The sequence below is a fragment of the Thermobia domestica genome, chromosome 12, assembly GCF_964235325.1.
Source record: "Thermobia domestica chromosome 12, izTheDome1.hap1.1, whole genome shotgun sequence".
NCBI lineage: Eukaryota > Metazoa > Arthropoda > Insecta > Zygentoma > Lepismatidae > Thermobia > Thermobia domestica.
The window spans coordinates 120,535,659-120,562,540 of record NC_137465.1 but is presented as its reverse complement, the minus strand read 5'-3'; the positions used below and the strand labels follow the sequence as shown (position 1 = coordinate 120,562,540).

The window sequence follows — 26,882 nt, the reverse complement described above, 5'->3', positions numbered from 1 at the left end:
TTCCATTCTGGTGGAATATTACCTGTATTCCATATTTGGTTATAGTATTTTAGCAATAATTGTTGTCCTTTTAGTGACAAAATTTTATAGTGTTTATATCCAATTCCGTCAATACCAGGTGTAGTATTCCGATGAATGTTATTAAGCGCTAATTGTAATTCTTTCATATTGAATTCTGAGTTTAAGTCTGAAGAATTATTACTAAATAGAAATTTTGTTAACCCAAGACGATTGTTATTTGCTGAGCATGGAGTTAGTTTTTGATGGAATAATTCAAGCCAGTCTAAATCTTGTAAATGTAATTATGATTCTTGTTTTGAATGATAATTTTGAAATTTTTTACAGAATGTCCAGATTTTATATGTCGAAGTGCGTTCAGATAGAGAATCACAAAAAGATTGCCAACAATATCTTTTATGGTGATTAATAATTTTCCTTAGTTGAGCCTTCTCTTGTTGATACTCAATGAATGTTGTTTTATTCCTATTATTTAGGAAGTTCTTATAAGCTAGATGACAAGCATTGGCATATTTCTGACATATTTGGTTCCACCATATGGGCTTTTTCTTATTATATGCTTTATATAAACCTGTATTCTCTTTATTTTTATTTATTTGTTTATTTAATTCAGTTGCTGAATTCTTTATAATTTTGAAGATATCCTGAGATGGTGATGAATTTGATATTTTCTTTTCTATTAATTCTTGATATTTGTTCAAATTAAAATTTGTTTGTACATGTTGTAATTTGGAATTAAAGTTTTTAGTCATTTGTTGTGAAGATGAATCCAAATTTTTGATGTAATATGTTTTAAATATGATCGGTAAATGATCACTGTTGCAAGGATGATGGTAAGTGAGCCAATCTGTTTCAATATAATAAGTATATTTAGTATAATTTAATTTCAGCAGGAAGCGTTTGTGAATCAAATGAAAGAATTATGGTTGAGGTCGGTTGTAATTCTGATTGATCTGTTCTCCTATAAATTCTGCGCGCAGAAGTTACTGATACATCACATTTGATGTCATTGAGAAGATCACCAATTTCTATTTCTGGATCTACTCCCTTTATAACTTCTGTAGAATAGATAACGTGGTATGGCATGTAAGCGTCCCAATAATTTTGTTTGAGTATTTCGTGTTCTAGAAAATTATTAGCTTCTTCCCCTGATCTGAACTGTATTTTAAGAAGATTTCTACCTATATTGTCTAATTGGCATTTATTCCGAAGTTGGGCGTCCGCTTTCGTCAAGTTTTTTCGCTGATATCTCCTTTCCACACTTTCTACAATTTGTTATTAGGTTCATTAATCCGTGCTCTTCACTAACTTTTAAAAGATTTTGCTCGTTATCAACGTATTGCTTCACAAATGTTAAAAGTGCTAGTTCATTGCCCTTGTACATGCGCCATGTTGGTAACATAAATGCTCGTTTCTTTCCCACAATGCAACTGTTCGGTTACCTTGCGCCAAGTACTTCCCTGCGCTCGCCGTATAGTCCCATGTTTATAACCGCTTATATATAACAAATAAAGGGTTAAGTTCCAAAGTTGGGCGTCCGTTTTCAGGAAAATTTTTAAAATTTACAGGAAAGATAAGGATAATTTAATCGCTTGTGTGCTTGATAATATATAAGGGTCTCGAAAAATTTGTTTATTTGTTATATATAAGCGGTTATAAACATGGGACTATATGTCGAGCGGAGGGAACTACTTGGCGCAAGGTAACCGAACAATTGCATTGTGGGAAAGTAACGAGCATTTATGTTATCAATATGACGAATGTACAAGGGCAATGAACTAACAGTTTTAATATTTGTGAAGCAATACTTTGATAACGAGCAAAATCTTTTAAAAGTTTATGAAGAGCACTTATTAATGAAACTAATAACAAATTGCAGAAAATGTGGAAAGGAGATAAGAGCGAAAAAACGTGGTGAAAGCGGACGCCCAACTTCGGAATAAATGCCCAAATAAACAGATTTTTCGAGACTTTTATATATTATCAAGCACACAAACGATCAAATTATTCATATCTTTCCTGTAAATTTTAAAAATTTCACTGGAAACGGACGCCCAACTTTGGAATTTAACCCGTCTAATTTCTCAATTCCTGGTATTTCTGCTAGAAATAATTTCCTACTAATACTCATGATATGTTTCTTTTTCCAATGTCATCTTTAGTTGATAAAAAGACATAATACGGTGCTAAATGATGCGATTTATATTTTACTTTTTCTAATTGGTAAGAATTATTATTAGTAATGTAAGCACTTTTACGACTGTTATTAGCCGAAGTCGATGTTATGTTTGTATTGTTTGAGATTGGAATTACTACATTGTTATCTATGTTGGCTTCCGTACTTGGTGAATTATTATTTTCAATTTCCATGATTTCTGAGGGTTGAGTCCCCTCTTTAATGTATTTGTTTGGTTCATCCACTTTCTTTACATGTATAGATTGATACCGTATCTATACATTTCCATTGTGAACCTTGCAAACATAAACTTATACACTAACACAAATATTATTAAAACTAAAACATTAAACAAACAACGAACAAAGTAAAATTCTTGTAATACACAGAAATAAAATGGCAGAAGAATTAAAATTATATATGGAATCGTCTCACCCGCTTTTCCAGAAAGTTCCAGATTTTTTAAATCGAGCAAACCTATTTAATTTTATGTCTGTAATTATCAGTTCTTGTGCTTTATTTTACTGTATCACACCAAGGTCTTTTTCTCCTTGGAGGTAATACTTGTTTTCTGAACTTTTAATTGTATTTTATAAACACAGATATTAAATTCATTAATTTGATAAATTTTTCTTCTTCTTTTAATCTCTGGTTGTTTATCCGGATGATACAGACCACAAAACTCATTGTATAAAACACAATGAAAATTTTAAACTGAACTTTTTCAGAAATGAAAGTAAACAAAATTTAACTACAAGAACACCATTTATAATACAGGTAATGTATGGATTGAGAATATTGGGGCATTACAACCGAATAATAAATATGCTACCGATGATTGTAAAAAAATATTTTATGTTATTGTTAATTTTTGTTTATCTTTGTTTCTGGAGATTTAATTTGGAGGTTTAATTGTGTTCCATGTTGCATATTTAAAATATATAGACCACGAGCTCTTCAGTCCGCACCATCTGAAGTATCGGATGAAGAGGAGAAGAAATATTTTCTTTTGTTGTTAACTGTATAATGTGATGTATGCGGTGTACAGTAGTGGTCAACTTCATGTTGGCTTTCACTTTCAAATTTTGATTGAAAACCCAAGACAATCCTTTGATATTGATTATTTGGAAGAAAGAATCGTTTGTTTCGAAAAATATTAAAAGATACCTTAAGACGGTTTTACTTTGCACATTAGGAGTAACTTTGCGCAAAACATGAAAATAGTTTCACAGTGAACTGTCGGTAAAACCATGAACTGAAAAGAGAAAGTTTCAACTGCCACAATAAGATAGAATATCTAACTGCATTTTTGCTATAATTTTGGTGCTTAACATCAGTTCTACTTACCTGGAGGGTTTGTTGTTGTAGAGGTATCGAAAGCGGTTACTAGAAAGACCGACAGAATTTGAAAGTTATGACCTACAAGAATTTCCGTCAAAGTTAAGTTAGTTTCGTAGAACACTACCGTGTATAATGGGAATTTGAACCCAGTGGCGTATTTACGATTTTGTTTCGAGGGGGGGACTTTGCTAACTTTGTTCCTGGAAATGTGAAAATTCTGCAAGATATTTCATTTACTTTAATATAGTAAATATAATTTCCAGTCATAAAAATAAAACTGGAAGAATGCGGTTTCAGCCTCTAATCTGCACCGGTCCAAAGTAACCCCTTAATTAGGAAATTACTATTGCTGGTACCTCCTGCTTTCTAATTTAGGTAGATGCCGGAATGAATTTCTTGTTGGAAAATAAATTACGAACAGTAGAGGATCCAAAAAACAGTTTGAAAGGGGTTTCACTCAGAAAAGCTTATTTTTTAATTATTTTTTAAAAGAAATCACTAGACTTTCGGCTTGAAGGGCTTGAAGCTTATATGCATAGGAATGACTAGCATTATATTTTTTAGCAAAAGAAATCATGCAATTTAGGTGGGATTCAGCCTGAAAGCCCAAAACTCCGTAGATATTCCACTGATTACGTTTGGGATGATATTCTTGGACACAAAGAGCAACCAAGGTTAATCAGTCCATTGGGATCTTTTTTGTTTGTTCCACAGTTGGCGATTTTGTGGGGCATATGCTAAACTATAAGAATGTGGTTCACGGGACATAATTTTCTTTACGATATCGATAATTCGTACTAAGTACTGATACCGGTACCATCACTCTAATATCAATATTGCTCACAACGACCACAATACAAGATCAGGTGTAAATAAACTCCTCTCTCTTCCCCTACATTTGTCAAAATTCTACTCGAATGCGTTCTTTGCATCCACTATTCGTGCGTGGAATGACCTTCCATCCAACACAAGACAATCTCAGTCAATCAATTTATTTAAGAAGTCGGTTGAGCAGATCGTCCATCAAGGCTTACTAATATCTTAAAAAAAAAAAAAAAAATGCTGCTGATTTTTATACTTCCTACCTTTTATTTCTTTTGTTCACTAAACGTATGTGATTATATTATGTGGTTACTTGTAATTTGTGTGTGCATGTGATGTTATGTATTTGTGTGTGTGTATGTATGTATGTATTTAATATGATTGGGAGTGTTTTATATATTTTATACATATTTTATTATTATTATTATTATTATTATTATTATTATTATTATTATTATTATTATTATTATTATTATTGTATTACTAATCATAATCATTACATTGTCAAGTGGGAGACAAGGCATGATTAGCCTTAACTTCGCCATATAAAATAAGACTAAATAAATAAATATTTGTAGACTGCAGTTTTGTGTAGGAAGTGAAATGTATAAATACTGAAGGGAAAATATTGCACAGAAACATTATGTTCGTGTGTTGAGCATACTTTTTTGCATGTTGTGCAAAATATCCCCACCTATGAGGTAACTTTGCACGAAAGTTTATATTTCAATAACTATGGTCATACTGAATGTTTACTAATGCACTTGCACGAATGTTCTTATATATATCTAGCTATTATATGTTTAAACTACAGTGTTGTAAATCATTACGTTTGTAAGTTACATGCGATTTTCTTTAAAATTCCTTAAATCTGGTACACAGTAACCGTGTCTTACGGTATTTGCAAAATAAAGTTTGTGACTAACTTCACGTCAGCCTCCACTTTCAAATTTCGATTCAAAACCCAAGTCAACTACTTGATATTCATTGTTTTGAATAAAAGATTGTTTGATTCAAGAACATATGGAAGAATATTTACAAAATACGTTTGAGACAACTTAAGCTTATAACCACTTTCAAATTTCGATTGAAAACGCAAATGAATCGTTTATTTTAGTTTGTTACTGATTTTTGAAGAAGAAACCTTTTTTTTTCGAAAAGTGTAAATAAATATTTAGAAAATTAAGTTGAGTTGTGGCCAACTCCAGACTGATCAATCCATTTTCAAATTTAGATAAAAACCCAAACGAATTCTTTGGATTTCGCTTGTAATTAATTGTTTTGCATTTCGAAAAACGTAAAAAGATATTTACAAAACAGTTGCTGGCCAACTTCATGCTGTGAATCTTTCCAAATTTTGATTCAAAACTTCGGCTTACGTTTTCATTTGAAATTTTAAAGTGGGGACCATCATAAATTTGACCTCCAACTCCGTTTTTCGAAAGAAACTGTTTTTTTCAAACAATCATTAAGGAAATACGGTAAATAAAAATAAATATAATAAACGATCATCTTGAGTTTTCAATCGAAATTTGCAAGTGGTAAGGCCAGTGTGAATTTAGCCATTAACTTTATTTTGTGAATATCTTTATATGTTTATCGGAGCAAACTATTTTTCTCCAAAACAACCATTATCAAGTGATTGGTTTGAGTTTTGAATCAAAATATGCAAACAGAGGACCAGTATGAAGTTGGCCACCAATTTTATTTTCTAAATATATTTTTATATTTTTCGAAATCAACGATATGTCTTTAAAACAATTGATTGGGTTGGATTTTCAATCGAAATTCGAAAGTTGGGGGCCAGCGTGAAGTTGGCCATCCAGCTTGTTTTGTAAAGATATTTTTACGTTTTTCGAAACAATCTATTTTTTCTCCAAATCAATTAATAACAAACAACTGATTTGGGTTTATGATATAAAAAAATCAACGTAGGATGGCAGTATGAAGTTGGATCCCTCAACATTATTTTCTATCTCTCTACATATTTCCAAACAAACGATAATTTTATTAAGAGAATCAATAATAAACGCAAAACAAGGAATTAGCTTTGGATTTGAATTGAAATTTGAGAGTGAAGGGACCAGTGTGAAGTTAGATACAACCCAACTTAATTTTCTAAATATCTCTTTTACAATTTTCGAAAAAAAAACTATTTTTTTCTTCAAAACAATCAATAACAAAGAAAAAACAAATGATTAACTTGAGTTTTGAATCGAAAATTGAAAGTAGGAAGCAAGTGTGAAGTTGGCCCTCAACGTTATTTTATAATTATATTTTTATGTCTTTTTCGAAACAAACGATTTGTTTTTCAGAACAATCAGTAAGAAATACAAAAAGATTGATTTGGGTTTTGAATAGAAAATTGAAAGTGTGTGGGGGAAGGGGGGAAGAAGCAGTGGTCCCTCAAATTTATTTTCTAAATATCTCTTTACTTTACGTTTATTGAAACATTTTTTTCTTCAAAACAACTCATAACAAAAGAGTAGGGATACTTGGGTTTTGAGCAGAAATTTAAAAGTTAAAGGTGAAGAAGCAACTTCACAAAGTAACTTATAATGCTATTTGTGGAGATCACACAGTAAGCTTTAAAAGTAGAAGTACAGTGAAACCTGTATATATCGGTCAACATCCATTCCATTGAAAAGTAGCCAACTTAGACAGGTGGCCAACTTACTGAAGATAAGCATGATTGGTGTAGAGAGAGGTGTTCTGGCTTGAGAGAGTGTTTGGCTGTTCTGAGAAGTTGACTGGGTGGCGTAGTGGTTAACGCATCGGCACGGTATGCCGGCGATGTAGACTTCGAGTCCCGGACCATTCAAGCCACTTTTTTACTCTTTGTAAGTTGTTTAATTCGCACCTACAGAGGATTGTGGTGTGTAAAATAAATTGATTGCTTCATCGTTTCATTAATATATATGATTGATGTATATTTACGAGGTCCAGTATTTATATTTTGAGAATTGGCAACACTAATTGTAGTTACGCGCTATTTTTTGTTTGCATAGAAACGTTTCACATCGTTGATCATAACGTACTTCAAATGTTTTGTTAATAGCTTTTTTGTGTTGTTTACGTTGACTTGAAGATTGCGTGACAACAGAAAAATGGAATTAACTCTTGAAAACTTTCGTGAGATGATTTATTACAGATTTTCGACGTGGATTATCAAGACAAGAGTGTATCGATCAACTTACTTCCACATTTGGCGATGAATCTCCATCCTTTGCCACTATGAAACGCTGGTATAACGATTTTACTTGTGGCCGCTATTCGCTCACTGACGAAATTCGCGAAAGTCGTCCAAAATCTGTTAGAACGTAACACTGCAAGATCGTCATGTGACATACTGGAGATCTAGGCAACCCTAGGCATTGGTTCCACCAGCATATATAAATATTATATGATCATTTAGCTGTGAGAAGGTTTGTTCTCGGTGGATCCCACATAATTTGACAAAAACTCAAAAAGAACTCACGTCGATTGGCGCACACAAATGCTCAATAAATACAATGATGGTGCTTCAAAAGACGTATAACAGATTGTAACGTATAGAAGATTTAACAGGTGACGAATAATGGATATATGCATATAAGCTGGAACGTAAACAGCAGTCGACTGTATGGGTGTTTCAAGATGAATCAAATCCAACACAAGTTATTCACGCTCGAAGCACATCGAAACAAATGGTCACTTGCTTTTTCGGGAAAACTGGTCATGTGGCAACTGCCTTTAGAGGAACGTAGAACAGTCAACTCTAAATGGTACACAGCAATTTGCACAACAATCGAGGTCTTCGGTCAAATATGGAAAACAAACAAGCGCCGTTGGATCATTCTTCATCAAGACAATGCTATCTCTCACACACCTCGTCTAACAACCGACTATTTGAACACTCAAAAAATCGAATTAATAAGTCATCCGCCGTACAGTTCTGATATTGCACCCAATGACTTCTTCTTGTTCCCGAATGTCAAGAATAAATTGCGTGGACAACGATTTTCGTCGGCGGAAGAAGCTGTTGATGCGTTCAAAATTCATATTATGGAGGTGTCTCAAGAAGGATTGGGAAAAGTGCTTTGACAAATGGATCGAACGGATGCAAAAGTGTATTGATCTTAAAGGAGAATATTTCAAAAAAACGATAACTGAGTTTTCAATGACAAATTACTGTTTTTCCATTGTTAGGCTCAAAATATAAATAGTGGCCCTCGTAGAATAGAATTTCTAGTATTACTTGATTGAAAATTTTAATAAGCAATGGCACGATGGCTTTAAATAATGTATGTAGAGTAATAGTAAGAATATACAGTACTAGAAAAATTACTGCAGTATGTTTAATATATGCACATCTGAAAACTAATCTGGTACACTTAATTATTCGGATTGAAAACATAATAACACAAACAACCATACATAGAAGCATATGCATGCAGTTCATTGAAATTAATATTGTAGTACACTGAGTTATTCAGATTGGAAACAAGAAAAGCAAAAATATCGTCTACCTCTTGTTAATGAACTACAAGTGTTTTCCATGGAGCAAAAGCTGTTTTGAGAAAATCTTAAGGGAATTAATATCTCAAAACCTCCGCTACCTTTCGACAAGCTGTCAGGTGCCAATAGTTGACAATTGAGATGGTTAGCTTTAACCTTGAAAATTTTCCGGAATTACTAAAGCTTTCCACTGATCAAAAGAGCCGATATAGCTAATGGTTTTACCAAAATAGGCAGGTTAAACCATTTCCTGAATTTCTGTACATCAGGGTAGTGTTCTGGTCATTAACCTTCAAGAACAAATTGTGGGAATTCATGCTTCTTTTTATTTCCAGTCACAAATACAGAACATCTACCTCTCATATGGGAATACTAAAGAGTTAAAAGCAAATAACATAACAGTATTTTGCATGACCAAGATACGCAGGTAAATTTAACATTATCATCATAGGGTAAACATTGCTTTAATGCGGCCAACTTCAAGATTGACAGGTGGCCCAACTTACAGAGTAATAAGTAATGATTGTCTTATGGAAAGATGCAGATTCAAGACAAGCCAGGCCAAGATGAACAGGTGGCCAAGTTACAGAGGTGGCAAAGTTGACAGGTTTTAGTGTATTACGGTTGGAAGTATTTGTCACTGATAGGTGGTCCTTGTTTTTCTATTTTCTAGCTGTTTCTTTTTTTAGCCTCATCCTCTGAAATAATTCCATATCAGACCAAAGTAACGCATGAGAAAAATTAGCTCAATAGAATAATATTAAATTATAGCTCCAAGCGACTTCAAGTTTTTAACTCATTTACAGAATAGAGTACGAGGGTAAGGATACGTTGGAAATAATATCAGATGTGTGTTTCTGGGGAAAAGCTACTCAAAAACTGTCAGATGTCTCCTTCCAATCAAAAGTTTAGATCTGAACCCAATAGGACAGACTTCAAGATGGCCCGCCATTATGATACTATACAGTAATAGATGCAGTTCTACCTGCATTTCCCCTGTCCAAGATATGATGTCACTCTCTCTAGCTATTTCAAAACAGGTCAAGATACAGGTACCTTTACCTCATATTGTATATTACAAATGTATTAAAAACTTGAGGTTGCTTGGGCATCATTTAATATTATTCAATTGAGTTTTTTTTTGTGTGTGGGTTGTACTTTGATCTCATATGGAACCATTTTACATTGCGAGACTGAAAACAAAATCGAAAGTCGAAAAATAAGGTCTACCCTAATATATTATGGTCAAAATTTACCCTAAAGCATATAATTTTGTTATACTCATTAGGATCTATAGATTGAAAAATGTCTCATTTATTGTCAGTATTACAATTTAACAAAAATTAAAATTTTAGAGGTCATTATTATTTTAAGCTATATCTCCTTTACCGTATTTGTGTACTGTCATGTTGATAGTGTCGTAATGAAGAGTTTCATCAAGATATACCTCAGTATGAGCTTTTTTTTACTTTAATAGAAGAGTTGCTTATCGTACAGTGTCAATTTTAAATTTTACAAAAAAAAATCTTCCCAATTTTCTCAAAAACTACGCATAAGAACTTATATTTTGTTCAGCTTAGTGAGATCTATCTGTTGGTATATCTCATTTTTGGACATTTTGTTTCCTTGTTAAATATTAAAAATACTATACAGTAGAATTTTATTTTAAAATATGTAAACACTAGCTACAATACACGTTTTTCCCACCGGAAGAATAGGTTTCTGGAATGGATTTGAACCCTTTTTCCCACCTTTGGATATGCGCACTTCGATGAAAGGGTAATGATAAAAGAATAGAATAATCAAATTGTGATGTCAATTTTGAATTCTCTATCCCCTTAGAAAATCCCTGTGTCTCGAATTCAGTAACATGATAAAAACCCAGATTGAAGTAGGTAATGTGTTTCAATATTCATCTAAAAACTTTTCAATCGTTTTTTTCGTGATTTGAAAAAAAAAACATTGCAAACAACAGACAATGTATTTCTCAGTGTGACGAAAATAATACATTTAAAATACCTCATTGCCATCTTAAAATGAGAATTTTCGGAAATGTTGGACACGTATCCATCTTTCTTTAAATGAGAAGTTTATATACCAAGTTCATCTTTGTAACTGGACATGCTCGTGAGATACATTTTTTTCTCATCAAGCATGAATCCCGCTTTCCCCTTAAGATATGCATTTTGATCAAAATTACATGATACAAACCCAGCTCGAGATAGTTGAAAACTATATCCAAAAAAATGATTTTAATCGGTTCAGCCTTTTTCCAGTGATTCGTTCACAGACAAGATCAGTTTCATTTTTATACGTATATTACATATCAGCTGTAAGTACTCGTCGTTGGCACGCTTTAATTCATAACTTTGAATAAAAGAGAGGAAGTCCATTATCCGGGAGTTTATCCTCTGCTCTTATGTAAACCCGCATATCCACCATGTATTGAGGATTTCATACAGGCAATCAGCTCTTAGAAACCTCTATAAACCTGCATACGTTTTTAACTCTGAAAATTCCCCCAATCCGAAAATAAAAAAAAGACTTCGTACGCGCTTAGATCTTGCGAAGGTTTATATATATATATATATATATATATATATATATATATATATGCAAAATTTGATGGCTCTAGGTGACTTCATTCTATGAGAAAATCTGATGAAACACATTCACACACACACACACAGTCATACACATTATTATTATTATTATTATTATTATTATTATTATTATTATTATTATTATTATTATTATTATTATTATTATTATTATTATTATTATTATTATTATTATTATTAAAGACATACTGTTTTTCTGATTGAAATTACGCCATATCCTTCAACTTAAGATTTTAAAACAGTACTTTGTGGTATGGAACTAATAATTCAAACAATGACTTCTACAACTGAATTGAAAATTAACCATAGAAATCCTTGTATTACGTAAACAACCAAAAGTAAACAAAGCTGTAACGAGTTGGCCTTTGTTTTCTAAGTCTTATTTCTTCTTGAAATGAAATGAATTTTTATTTAGAATATTATTTACTGTAAACATTTTTTTTTCGAAATTGCCATGAAGTTGTCCCCAGAAGAGGAGAAAGAAATTTGTTATTACAGAAACCAATATGAACGTAAACAGAAAAAAGTTCGTAAACCTTTGGAGCCCAAAGGAACGTTCATGGATTATTTCGACGAAGGGAAGAGCCATTTTCGCAAGAAGAAATATCGCTTAGCTCTGGCTTATTTTAAGAAAGCTTTAACTCAAAATCCTGACCGTTTAGATTGCAAATTATATCATGCCAACTGCCTAATGCTTATAGGCGACCTTCCTCAGGCTATGAATCAGGTCGAAGAGATACTGAGTGAAGAACCCGATAACGCTGAAGTTTTATTACAGAAAGCTGAAATACTACATCGATTGGGTAGATTTGAAGATGCAGTGGTGTTACATTATAGAGGCTATCACAAGCGTCCTAACATAAGCGGATTTCGATTTGGCTTCATGAACTCTAAAGAATGTATTTTGAACTCAATAGGTAAGTTGCAGCATTACAATTGGAAAAGTATTACAAGTCACAAAGCTATAAGGTAGGTGCAGGTAAATACGCTACATTAAGGGTGTTGAATTTTATATGGGCTTAATTTTCGTGAAACACAAAGAACAAGACATGTGCGTTGCAGAGTAGTCTTTTCTGCGTGTAGAAAAAGTGTAGCAATGATACGACTCACTTTTATTTTCACCCAAGGTAAAAGAAAAAAGTATTACAAAGTGGCGTATTAACCAACACATGCACGTAATTACGCCAAGTCTAGGATACTACTAGAAACCTGTAATAAATCTTTCAACTTCTTATATGGTCTGTAATATACGAACTCAAATATTACTACACAACATGGCTGAAGCAAAAAATAGAATACCTAAAGTGCAAGATGAAGATAAAATGTACAAACGATAATCTCCAAAGTTGAAATGAAATTCTAAACTGAAAAGTTTTAGTCCATAAGAAGATAAACAAACAGTGTTACTCTACTGTGACTTTAAATAAAACTACATTGATATTACGTGGAACACGTGGGATAAATGAAAACATCTTTGTCTTCTGCAGTCAATCCTGCACAGGCCCTAGCTCATTTCGCTGCACAATGCTTGGTATTGATTTAGTAGCCATGGAATCACAAATACTGAAACAACACTTACAAAACAAAGTGTTCCTAGACGGACACGAAATAATGCGTACATTACTATAAACAATCGGCAATGTTCTGAGTTAGCACGCTACTAATAACTGATTCTTACCCCTATTGAAATAATAACGTCGTTCCACGGAGCCTTCCCGAGGCAAACAACACTCAGTCTCACATCAGCACTGTCTCCTGGAGTATTCGTCAAGTCGGACTTGTTGAAGACCGTTGCACATATTGGAGGCGCATTCTAGGGGATTTCGTCGGAAACGTCCCAGCAATGAACACTTGGCACTCGCGTACACACACACACACACACACACACACACACACACACACACACACACACACACACATATATATATATATATATATATATATATATATATATATATATATATATATATATATATATATATATATCTGCAGTTACCTTAGTTGCTTAACTAGAATATGTAAAATTAAAATAAACTGCAACAACCTCTAGAAAGTTCTAGAACATTTGAAAACAGTACACACTCGATGTATATACGAATATATAACACTGGTATACAAAATTTTGCTTATTATTATTTCTTGATGCATTTCTATGTATTTTGACCCCGTGAACACGAATCCGGCACTTATTTTTATGTAGTGTCAATATTTTCAGTGATATAAGCATGTTTTATTTTTCTACCTATACTGGTTTATGCAGAGCAAATTGCGTGCAATTATTTCGATACTCGCTAGGTGGTAGCGCATTTGTTGTTAAATATAATTGTTCGGAGTAGCAAACAGAGAATATAGATTCTAAAGATTCATAGCAGAATTTTAAACTGATTAAATAGAGTCCAAGCAGTGTGTGGATACTATATTGGTCCGAAGCAGGTGAAACATAGGATTGTGCCTGGAACAAAATTTTGTGCAGCCTATAAAGCTTACTTCGGAATGGCGGTTGGGGATCTTGACAAGCCATGGGCCCCACATGTGTATTGTGGTAATTGCAGGTCGACGTAGGAACATTGGTTGCGTGAGAATAGGAAAAGCATGCCGTTTGCCATTTCGCGAGTGTGGAGATAATCTACCAACCATCATGATGATTGTTATTTTTGCATAATCGACTTGACGCACTACAAGAAACTCAAGAACAGACGTCAGCTACAATACCCAAACATACCATCCTCCCGAGCACCTGTTCCGCATAGTGAAGAACTCCCTATTCCCTCACCTCCGCCCCAAACGGTTTTCAGTGAAGAAGCAGCTCATTCCGACAGTTCAGATAGTTCGTTCGTTTTGGAAGATAGTGAGAAACCTCATTTACTGAACCAAAAAGAACTAGATCTGATTAGAGATCTACAATTACCGGAAAATAAGTCCGAATTGCTTGCATCACGACTCAAACAGTGGAACTTTCTACTTCCTTCCTGCAAAATATCTAAGTACAGAAGCAGACACCGACGATTTTCTGTTTATTTTGCTGTTGAGGATTCATTGTGCTACTGTACAGATATCAGTGGTCTTTTTTAGGGCAATTGGCTTTCAATATGAACCAAAAGAATGGCGATTGTTTGTAGACAGTTCGAGTACTAGTCTGAAGGCTGTTATTTTGCACAACGGAAACCAGTATCCTTCAATCCCTGTTGCATATTCCATCCACATGAAGGAAAGTTATTCAAGTGTGAAACTGATGTTGGAGAAAATTAAATATGAGGAACACCAATGGGACATGTGTGGGGATTTCAAAATTATTGGTTTTCTTCTTGGGTTGCAAAGTGGTTATACCAAATATTCCTGCTTTCTGTGTCTATCGGATAGTCGGGCAACTAACCAGCATTATGATCAAACCGTGTAGTCTGAAAGAACGGAGCTTATTCCAGGAACACATAATGTGATAAATGAAGCATTAGTGCCCAGGGAGAAGATTATCATGCCAACATTACATATTAAGCTGGGATTGGCAAAACAATTTGTGAAAGCTCTGGATCGCAATTCACCTGCCCTACAGTGTATCAAACAAATGTTTCCAGCTTTATCAGAGGCAAAAGTTCTGGCTGGCACTTTCACAGGACCTCAGATTCGTGTCATGCTTAATAGTGCTATACTTAAACAAAAAGTGTCGGAGTTGGAAAGAAACGCTTGGGAGGCTTTTCATAAGTTGGTGACGGGATTTCTTGTGCATAACCGAAGTGAAGCGTTTGATCACCAAGTTAAGACATTCATTGATCAATATCGAGCATTGGGATGTAGAATGTCTTTAAAATTACATATGCTTCATTCACACTTGGATTTCTTTAGGGAGAATTTAGGGGATGTTAGCGAAGAGCACGGGGAACGTTTCCATAAGGACATTCGGGTAATGGAAAGCAGATACCAAGGAAGGTGGGATTGTGCAATGATGGGTGATTATATTTGGGGGTTAGTCCGTGACGAAGTGAACGTTTCCCATAAAAGAAAAAGAACCACTAACCTTCACTTTTGATTACGGAATTCCAGCACTTAATGAACACTTTCCTCCAATCTCAAGTACTTTTGTATATAAGAAATGTAATATTCATATATTTTGGTATTTGTGTATTGTTTTGTAGATTTTTGTTACCCAGAAAGTTGATGTCCAAAATGTGTGTGTTATGTTTGTAGTTCAATGTTCCTATAAGCATATCAATTGTATAATATGTTACTGTTTCAATAAAATCTGATATGCTTATATTATCACAAATTTTGACATTACGGGAAAATAACTGCCATACTCGTGTCCAGCGGGTGCAAATCATTAAGAAACAAATGAAAAATCAACAGAAGTGTGACTACAATGTTTGTATTATGCTTGTAGCTTAATGTTCTCATAAGATACAATAGTATTATATGTTATTGTTTCAATAAAATTTGATATGTTTATATCATCACAAATTTTGACATTACGGGAAAATAACTGTCATACTCGTTTTCAGCGGGTGCAAATCATTAAGAAACCGACGAGAAATCAACATAAGCACGACCTTGATCAAAATTTGTATACCAGTGTAATTATTACTCGTGAGATAAGCTTAGTAATGTTTTTTAACAGAAAAAATACGCATATCTGATTTATTTATTTTTTATTTATTTGTTTTCACGGACATTCTACCGGAATTATTGGTACTCTAGGAGAATTCTTTTCTCTGTTCTCAACTTATTGTTTCTAGACAACACGGAAGCATTCTTAATGTTTGATCTGTTAATGGTCAGGTTTTCTTTCTTTCTTGATGTCATCTAAACACTCATATCTCGGTTTTCCATGTCGAATCGTATCTTTAATTTTTGTTTCTAGAAGTGTGATCATCCAATCTGAATTATTCCAAGGGACACTCATCAGTTAATTATGGCAAGAATATATTGATTTTCGTTTGAATACCAGTTCGTTTCTATATTGTGGATGTTGGTTAAGGAATGAATGTTTTCAGTGTGTGTCAAACTCGAGGTCGTTCAGTCTACATTTGGCCAAATTTGACTTCCCTAAAAATTTAGAAGAATCCATGGCGCCAGGTCCATAAGTACTCGATGTGTTTCCCTTGGTTCCTAACAATAGCCCAACAGCGTGATTTCCGCTGTAATAGGTTTCTCTGAAGAACTGGGAGGGGAATCTTGTCCCATTCCCTTTGCACAGCTTTCCAAAATCCTTCCACAGTTGTCACACGCCGTTTACCCAAAGCCCGTTTCAGCATTCCAAATCCACAATAGTCCATAGGACTTGCATCTGGAGATTTAACAGGTACTTCATTGAAAGGTATCACCTGTATACCACTTGCCTAATCCATCTCCCTGCAGAATGCGAGGGACGATCGTGAGGTATGTGATGAGGCATTGTCCATGTGAATGCGCACCAGATTGGCGTCATTTCCGTACCTTGTTGGAATCTCATGCTCGTAGATCGGCCGCATGATCTGATCCTGAAAATATTATGAATTTATTCTGCAGTTCTTCGCCACTCTACGAATCTTCAGTTTACCTCGGTAACAGTAGCCAGTAACGACCATGAACCCTTTTGGGAAGGATTCTATACAGATACGGACCCACCTTCTGAAGTTCTTGGCGCCTTTCTCTCGGTACATGATAGCTCTCGGTTTGCCGTAGTCGGAAAGGTAAATCCATGCTTCATCGAGCGTTACGATGTACATCCATCTTTGTTTTGCCAGATGCCGTCCGTACAGCTTCCGGTCGTTACACTTTCGTTCCTTTTGGTGGGCATCCGTGAGAAGATGGCCGCGAGCTTCCAGGACTTTTTCCAGCTTGAGTTGATGGTGTAACGTCCGGCTCACAGTCCCCAAAGACACGTCAAGACGATTAGCCATACACCTTTGTGTTGGCGAATTTTCTTGCATTGCCATTTTGCGAAGTTTCTTCTGCATGGTGGAGGTGGCCTTGGTGCATTCCCGCTTCCTAGGCAACTTCGTTCGTGATCCAAATGGTGGAGCTTCGTTGCCCTTGTACTTTTTAATAACATTTTTTATTCCACTTAAACTGATGTCGCAATCATTCTTCTTGCACTATTTTCTAATGACAGAAACACTAAAGTGTGCGTGATAAAGAGCCGCAACCTAGCCTTCCCAAAGCCGGCTTAGTTTGGGCGGCATTTTGGTCAAAGAGCGGAAACCCACACAATTGGAAACAAATTTAACGCAACACTCACAACAATGGTCCTGTTTTGTGCGTTATTGTCGTCCGCGCGGAAAAACAACTTCGTTCCCAGGAAGCCACTGCACAACACTGCAGGACGCCACGAGCCAGGTCGGGTGAGTCTATTCTACCCGGGAGGAGAAAGGAACGAAATCGGCCAAACGTATGCTGAACAACCTCTGTAGTGTTGTATGGATGTGAGGCATAGACTCTAGCACTTTAATGATCTACGGTAACTTTCATTACCATAGCGTAGTGTTCTTTTTGACCGTTTATTTAGGTCCTATAACATAGCCGTTTTTTTATTGATCAAGTCAAGCATGGTACGAAGAACACTCCAGATGCGTTTTGGATCGAATGGTCAACTTGGGGAGGTGGAGGGGCGTGCAATTGTTTTTTTCTTAAGTCAAATTTAAAAAAAAATTCACGTCGTTAGTTTTCAAGGTATCAGATTGAAAATTCGCATACGGATTCTGTGCATCTTTGAGTATTTCTCATTTTTTTTAGATACCTACGTGAACCCAGGCCCGGGGTAAAGGGGTGCAAAATTTCGAAAACAATCGAAAAAAACTCCCGGTTTCCCCGAGTTTTCCATTTCTGGTGTATAATATGGACAGACAAGTGATTCCGTTGGAAGAGATGCTCAATTCTCAAAAGAACGAGGTATGAACCATGATTCTACAATAAATAGTCACAGTTCTAGAATAAATAGTAAGGAAGCAGTAGCTGTTTGACTGAAAGTCTAAAATTTACCTCAAAAAGTGGAAATCCTAAAAGGACTAGAGGAAGAAGAAAAACGGAGAATGAAAGCACCCGAAATGTGGTGCTGTAGAAGTTAAAAATTAGATAGGTGTATAAGATATGGAATGAAAATAAGGGAAATGGTAGATGAAAAACGGAACATATTCAAGACGGTTTCGAAAAGAAGAGTAGAAAGATTTGACACATTAAGAGACTGGGAAGAATAACACTATTGTCTATGGAAGCAATGACAGAAGGAAATATACCCGTAAAAGGGTTAAGATAAAATAAATCAAATAATACAAGATACAGGGAAATAAAAGACCTGGCCTAGGATGAGAATAGAAACAAAAGTCAAAGTAACCGAGAAATTCGTGACCCAATAATTCCATACGAAGTTTCTAAAACATTCTTATCATTTTTGTTTTTAGTATCTTCTACGACGTTAATAAGAAACCTTTTCAAAACAAAATTAACGCAATTATTTATTGTTACAAGATAGCCAAGATCCCACAGAAGCTTGCCTTCTTTTTCTTAAGATTTCTTTCTATCTTCCTGTGGGCATCATCCTTTGTTTATAATATAGCTCTTGGTCTTTTCACTTCTTCTGTCAGAAGATGTAGTCCTATCCAGATCGTCACTTCTTCAATTTTTTCTTAATAAGAATAATTCTATTCTTTCTCTCTTTTTTTTTTTTTTAAATGTGTATCAATGTATTTTCGACTTCTTGTTTATTTTCACATTACTTTTCTTGTTCAGTTCCAATAAATAAGGAAATAGTCTAGAAATAGATGCTAGAAAACTTGGGAAAAAATGTAAAAAAAGAAAGGAATTAAAATAAATTACCAAAAACGGGAAAGTAGTTAGAAGAGGAGTTGACTCTACTTCAGAATTTGGATGAAACACTAAAACTAGTTTTAGGTATCATAAGTAGTAGTATTTTTAGTTTAAGTATCAAATTTGAATGAAAAATAAAACATAGTTAAGAAAGCCCCTAAGGTGAAGAAAATGTATTATGGAATGCTGAACAGAACTACGTAAAGGATACTCATTGCAGCATATTATTGCACGGAACAGAACCGTTGACACTGCAAAAGGGCTACGAAAAATGATCTTCACAAAATGGATACAGAGCAAAGAACAATGGAATAGCGATAGATCTAATCACGTTTTACAAAATGACGTGCCTAAAACTAAATTCTGATGCGTAGTTTCCGGGGAAATCGACTAAAACGAATTTATATGGCACTTAAAATGTATGTCGTTTGCTGGCAATAATGATTGATGTTCTGCTAGAACAAATTGTTTATAGCTATAGCTAATATTTATTTATTTATATAATCTGTTGAATATTAGTTCAGATAATCTCCTAACAGTGTTGTACATGCTTCTAATACTTACGGACATTACTACTTTAATACCTTGCAATATTTGGTTATATTAAGTGAATTTTCAGTATTGTTCGTCTATACTTTTCCAAAATTAGAAACCACGGATAACCAATTGAGAATGCCCCGAAACCATGAACGAACGAACTTTAAAAAATGGAGAGATGGAGCGGGAAGGATAACTGTGATCGTTCCTAGTTGTAAAAGTAAATCTTTTTATCCGCACCTTGTTCTGTTTCTCGCAAAAATTCGCAAAACATCATCTCTCTATGACTTACAGTTCCTGACATATGGCTCCTTAAATCTCAAGAAAATCGAACTTTTTTGGCCAATATCTGGGAAATGGTGGCCAGTTGGTCAGTAGCCAGTGGGATCAGTGGCCACCGGTTACTATTCGGTACCAAAATGTTCGGCATCCTCTTAGGTATTGATCAACACTAATATGATCTCTCTGTGACTTACGGTTTCCGAGATTTGGCGTCTTAAATATCTGCAAATTGGCCATTTTTGGTCAATATCACGGGAACGGTAAGTCATAGAGAGAGGTGATATTGGTGTTAATCAATACCTAAGAGGATGGTAAACATTTTGGTACCGATATTAATTGATATCCACTGGCCAAACCTGTGGCCAGTTGGACAGTAGCTCCGGTTTTTATTTGTTACCAAAATGTTTACCATCCTCTTAGGCATTGATCAACACCAATATGATCTCTCCATAACTTACGGTTTCCGAGATATGGCTCCTTAAATCTCTGGAAATTGGCCATTTTTTGGTCTTTATCTCGGAAATGGTAAGTGTGACGCAAAAAAATTTAATCACTTTCTCAGACAGTTTTTGATGCTCTATCGAATGCAGGTTTCAAAGTTGAAAAAAATCGCAAATAACAGACAGACAGACAGACATATAGACGTAGAGAATTCAGTGACGAAAGTTTTAAGTTCGTTGAAAATGTACAGTTACAAAAATTTCATAATGTAGGTAGTTAGAATTGCAGTATACAATATTTTGGTTAGTTCAAAAGTACATAGTTTAAAATGTAACGTACATACATGTTAAAAATATGACAACATAAATACATAAATAGAGTACTGAAAGCAATATATTAGAACCACTTGTAGAATAACATAGTTGAAAACAAATAAACATGTAACATGTAAAATATAACCTTTAAATCACATTAACAAGAAATAATAACACATCATCTATGAGTTAGCATCTCGGGAAAGATTTTCTGTAATGGCCGTTTTAAATGAAATTTAAATTTTTTCTTTCTTTTCATAACTGATCACAAAAATTACTATTGTTTTGTGTAAAGTAAGAAATTAGATGCTAATTAGCATGTTTTTCCTTCAATATTTTATTTTAATTTTTTAAAATTATACTGTAGAAATATGATTCTTAATTTCAGTAGATTCTATTAATGATATAGTGGGTATTTAAGAATCGAATGAATTTTCTGGAAAATGACAAAATGAAGCTTAAGACTGCTAACTATTGCATACGTTTAAAAGAACAGGAAAATCCCATTATCGTGAAACCATCACACAGTAAAGACTGAATATTCAACAATATTGTTACAGTTTAACACCGAAAAGTTCAAAGATGAAACGTAAAACAATCGATTGATTTCACTGATCTGAACAAAATAATTTGGGTCAGTCTAACTCCACCTGCGTAGTTTCTGAGAAAATTGATAAAGACAAGTTTCTCTTTTGTAAATCAATATATATATATTGTGTAATAATTATGCAATTTATTAAGGTGAAACTGATTTTGAAATATACACTAAACAAGAATCTCATTATGACTTTAGCAAAATGGTTAATGAGATGGTTACACATGGTTAATGAGATATATTCTCAAATAATTATCAACTTTTAAACTTTAAATTTTGTCTATGATATTGTTCAAAGATAAGATATATGTATATCAATCGATAGATCACATCGAATTAATTAAATGACATTATTGAAAGTGAATTCCCATGCATAAGTTTCGAGAAAATTTAAGGCAACTAACGTTTATGGAGTGGAAAAGTACGTAATTCGATTCCAGACTGATTCAGTTGTTCGTTTTTATTCTGTTAGAATAGCCTAGTTTCTTTTTTAATTATTAATTTATGTACTGTATAAGAAAAATAGGAATCGTTTAGTAGCAGGTTATATGCATTATTGTTCAATTTCTTCTAACATTAAGGCAAATGCTACTTGCAAAACCTGTTGTAGTTTGTGTTGTAAATAGAATTCTATAAAAGAAATAAACAAGGAAGCTTTGTCTACTTACTTTACCTATTTCAGATTTTTATTGCAAATTTAATAAAATGTATTAATTACTTCTACAGGAATTAGGAACTAGATTTCTGTGATTTTAGCACCTAAGGCCATGTTTGTCCGCATATGATTAATGGTGGCCCTCGGCGATAATATTATCTAAGGCATCGCCGGCTACGATCTCTTAGCGCCTTACCATATCTCTCTCGTAACATGAGATTTAGCGTACAGGGGATAGTTGGCCTTTCGGCCGTTGTGGCGCTACTAACGTGCACTAAACAGAAGGACAGGTTGTCTGTCACGTAAGTCTGAGTGGATTTAGACAAGTGTAGTGTGGTCAGGATTGCCAAATAAAAATAGTCTAAATAAGGGATGGGTTGACTAGTTTCAATGAGTATTAACGGGAAGGGTTTTAATAAACATAATCTAGTGGTAGAAAATGAGCCAGGCATCAAATAAAAAAGTAATCATTTTAAACTGAAAGGAATACAAAAGTATGAACTAACACAAAGAGCTAATATAGATCTCAGAAAAAATATGTAAATCTTACTTTTAAAACATTGAATTTACGTAATCTAAACTATTTCAAAAATCCTACTTCACGCTTGACTTAACTGTACTGATAAAATTTTTGAAGTTTGGATTTTTCTTTAGGCTGTCGAAAAACTCAGCTGTCATCAACTGGGCAGAAACACATATTTCTGTGTCAGTCCATTTCAAATTCATATGTGAGAAAACTCTTTTCACAAATGAATTTGACCGTGGGATCCTTAGGCAAAAGGGGACGACTTTAAATAAATTTGGCAACTTTGAGCTTTTCTGAAATAGCATTTGCCATTTACTGGCCAGGCTCATGACGACTCATTAAAAATTGCGGGCTTTAATTTAAAGTCGTTGTCTGAGGTAAATTTGTCATTTGGGCAAATTACGGGACTTTTGCTGCTCCGTATCGAAGCTCCCTGGGATGTGGGACAAAATCATAAAATAAGGGGCTGTCCCTTAAAATGCGGGACATATGGAAACCCTGAGTGTTGTGTTTTACGTAATTTTTCTCCTTGCTTAAAAAAAAAAGAAAGAAAAGTAACATGGCGTATGTAGGCACTATGGTTGCATAATACTTGCAGTATCTTTATGTACTAAAATTAACAGCACAAAAAGTATTCTTTTATTGTTTTAACTATGGTATATTGCTGTGTATCATTTTGTCTGGGAGCAATGATATGTAGGTTAGCAGAGACATTGTGTACAATAAATCGAATTTTAAAAACTTGATTACTATCTCTGCCTTCCACCGCAAATTCTACTAATATTTCTAAGGAAAATACACATTCCTAGTCACTTTCCTGATTCTGAAGCATATATCCCCATACCAGTTACAGAATTGTTGACTGGTCTTCATATTGATCCTAGTAAGTGTTGTTTTTTGCTTGTGTAATTAATTTTATTTATTTATGTTTCTGAGTAGTAATGGGATCTATGCGTAGATTTGTTCTTTTCTAAAGAAAAAATAGATCTAAAACCTTTAGCTTATGGGCGAGTGCCGATTTCTGTGTAACTTTGGGGGAGCCCTATGGCAGATACGTTTTAGTAGAACTGTAGAAACTGGAGAACCTACTTCAACTTAGCATTCCTCTCCCCCCCCCAATTAGGGGAGCCAATTTCAACTTCGGGGGGCCCGGCCTCCAAAGCTTCCCAAGATTGATGCCCTTGCTAATGGAATAGAAGAAGCACCCAGAGCCTTTATTTGAGATACTATCCCAGTATTTGGTGTGCCAGTGGTAATCCCAAATTTCCGTAATATTTATCTAGATAAAATGATTTTATTTACTTTTGTGAAATATCGTAGTAATATATTAGTAGACTCCTATTTACATCTTATAAAACAGATAATATACAAAGATCCCATGTTGTAGAAATATATTTATGTATTTCTGTCAATCTACCATATGAAACCTACTAATACGATAATGCCAGGGAAAAAAATATAACCATTTTGCACTAGGAGAAAAATACACACATTCATTAAAGTTTAAACTAAAAGTGAAATTCAGTTAAATCATAACGCAAATGAAATCCAATCCTTAACAATTCAGACTGTACACACTATATACACTAAGAAATTAGTCAACTCATAACATTTTTAAGAAATTAGTCAATTCATAACATTTTAGCATATTGTTCACTACTATTGTCACAATTTGTATAATTCTTTAATGTTCCCATTTATGGTTTTCTTTTCAGACATTTTATCAGGAACAGTGAAATTAACTTCTACTGTTTTCTTACGAAATTTTGTAGATCGGAAAATTATTCAAAGTATAAATTGTGCCTCATGTCACAAACTTATCAGTCAGAACAAATATAATTCCACGCTTATGAATTTGATATATAAACAAGACAGTAGAAACGTAATGTGCTATCCTACAAAAGAACTAGTGTGGGTGATTCACGTTGTTGAAAAGGCCCATCGGTTTGTGAATACCCGAATTTCGGAAACTCTTTCCGCCTATATTATTTCCTTTCTGCAACACTTTAGTATTTGCAGTGCCTCTTTTCGGACAATCATTTATTCAAATTAAGTGTAAAAATTTGCGATGTAATAGTTCCAGTGTTGCTGAAGAACATAGCAGATGTTGAAACAGGATATTTTGAACATACAAAATTTCTAAATGCCAAGCCATTATCTGGGAAAGTGCCTCGTTTGTAATTTGTAAAGGATTTCTTGTCGGTGTGTTTGTATTATCTTTTCTTCTTAATTAATCGATACTAATTGTATTAAATTTTAAAAACAGCTTAGTTTTTGTGATACTATATGGGGGGGGCTTAAGAATTCTTTTCCTGTTATAGCTAGCCGTTTCATTTGCCTGCTACACAGAGAAGATATTGGTGCACGTAACTAGCGCCACAGCGGCTCCTAAAGGAACTAGGCCGTGTTCGCTTGTCTCTGCTATTTGGGAAGGCGCTAAGGGATCGTAGCCGGCGATGTCTAAGGAAAGGGAAGACAGAAAGAATTGGGGAGGGAAGGAGGCGGCCTGGGACCTGTATGTTAGGTACCATTCCGGCAATTGACTGGTGTGAATGAGGAAAACCCAGGAAAACCTCATTCAGGATGGCTGGCCTGAAAAAGCTTTCACATTTTTTCGACCGACTGCCCCCACCAGGAATACTTCTCCAGTTATTGCTTTCTAAGAATACTGAATTTCCATTTTACATTCAATCTGAAAATCTGTTACGATTAATTTAACCTGTAGAAAATAATATGTTTACGAAGTTTTGGGGTCAAGTTTATAAACATTCATCTCAATAAATCTTTATTTATTTATTTATTTATTTATTTATTTATTTATTATTATTATTATTATTATTATTATTATTATTATTATTATTATTATTATTATTATTAATATTATTATTATTATTATTATTATTATTATTATTATTATTATTATTTATTATGTTTCAGGTGACCGAGTAGGAATTGAATTTGATGAAGTGAAAGGCACTCTAAGCAAATTTGTGGAACGACGCCCATCACAATTATATCTAAAGGCAAATCTCGAAAAGAAACATCGACCTACATATGAAACTATGGCTTTTGTGAACCAGCTATTTCCCGATATGCAATTTAATGACTCTATTTTGAAAGCTAAAGCGACTGTTGCTCGTGGACTTGAGGAACATGCTCGGAATGCGCTACACATAATTAATTTATACAAGGAACTTTCGGGACGGGAGAAGCCATATTTCTCAAGACGAAATGAATTACTTGATGCCAGTGTATCTCTTGCTGCACGATACCATGAACGTCAAAAGCTTCGCGCCATGGAGCTAGAAGATAAAATTGAAGAAGCCAAGGCTTACGTGCAGAAGTGCAGAGACTTAATGAAACAATACATATCTGAATTCAAGCAAACAGAAGCCCTCCGTATAGGAGTGAAAGCAATACAGTACATATACAAGAAGAAGGAAAAGTATCTTCCTACAAGATTAGAGTTGTTGTGCAGCATTTATGAGCTGATGGGTTTGGCCTACGAAGAAGCAAATGAGTGTGATAAAGCTATCGAATGTCTTGTGAAAGTGAACGAAATGGCCAAGCAAACTGACTCAGAACTGTGGAAAGCAAGAGCCTTGGTAAGCCTCGGCAGAGGATATGCAAGGTTCAAAAAATATAAGAGGGCTATTCAAACTTGGGAGGCTGCTATTCCATACGTTCAACTGTCTGAAGAAAAGGCATGGCTTTTCCACGAGATAGGTCGCTGTTACTATGAATTAAACAAATTTGAAAGCGCCAAACTGTATGGGACAAAAGCTTTGGAAGAAGCACAGAATGCAGAATCGAGTGAGTGGTGTCTTTTTGCAATGGTGTTAACAGCACAAGCACTGTACCGCTTGGGCAAAATAGAATCATCTCAGAAAGCGTTTACTCAGGCAGAGGAATACGCCAGGACAGGAAATGAAACTTTGTTAAACTTTGTTAAAGAAGCAAAGGCGGCACTGGAAAATATTTTGAACACATAATATTGTTTATTGTGTGCTTTCATATTTTAATATGTTTAATCTTGTAATGTTTCTTGACTTGATTTATTGCAAAATATTATATATTTATACAATAAACAATGTAATGTAATATATAAGTTATTTTCTTATTCAAAGCAAGCTTCAATTAAGGTTAAGAGAATAACTTCTGTTTCTACAATTCAAAATTAAATTGAAATTTGGTCCACTCTTTTCAAAAATCTTAAGAAGTTAGGAAAGGATTCCAAAATGTTTTGGAAGTCATAATATCATCTGGATATGACGATGGTTC

General features: G+C 34.3%; 1 protein-coding gene across 1 annotated transcript; it reads left to right on the top strand.

Annotated features, from left to right (window-relative positions):
• Positions 1-11,799: 11,799 nt before the first annotated feature.
• LOC145665781 (outer dynein arm-docking complex subunit 4-like) lies at positions 11,800-26,673 on the top strand. Its single transcript, XM_081732905.1, has 2 exons — positions 11,800-12,392; positions 25,539-26,673. The coding sequence occupies exons 1-2, from the start codon at positions 11,930-11,932 to the stop codon at positions 26,591-26,593; spliced, it is 1,518 nt and encodes a 505-aa protein (XP_081589031.1). The 5' UTR covers positions 11,800-11,929; the 3' UTR covers positions 26,594-26,673.
• The last annotated feature ends 209 nt before the right edge of the window (positions 26,674-26,882 follow it).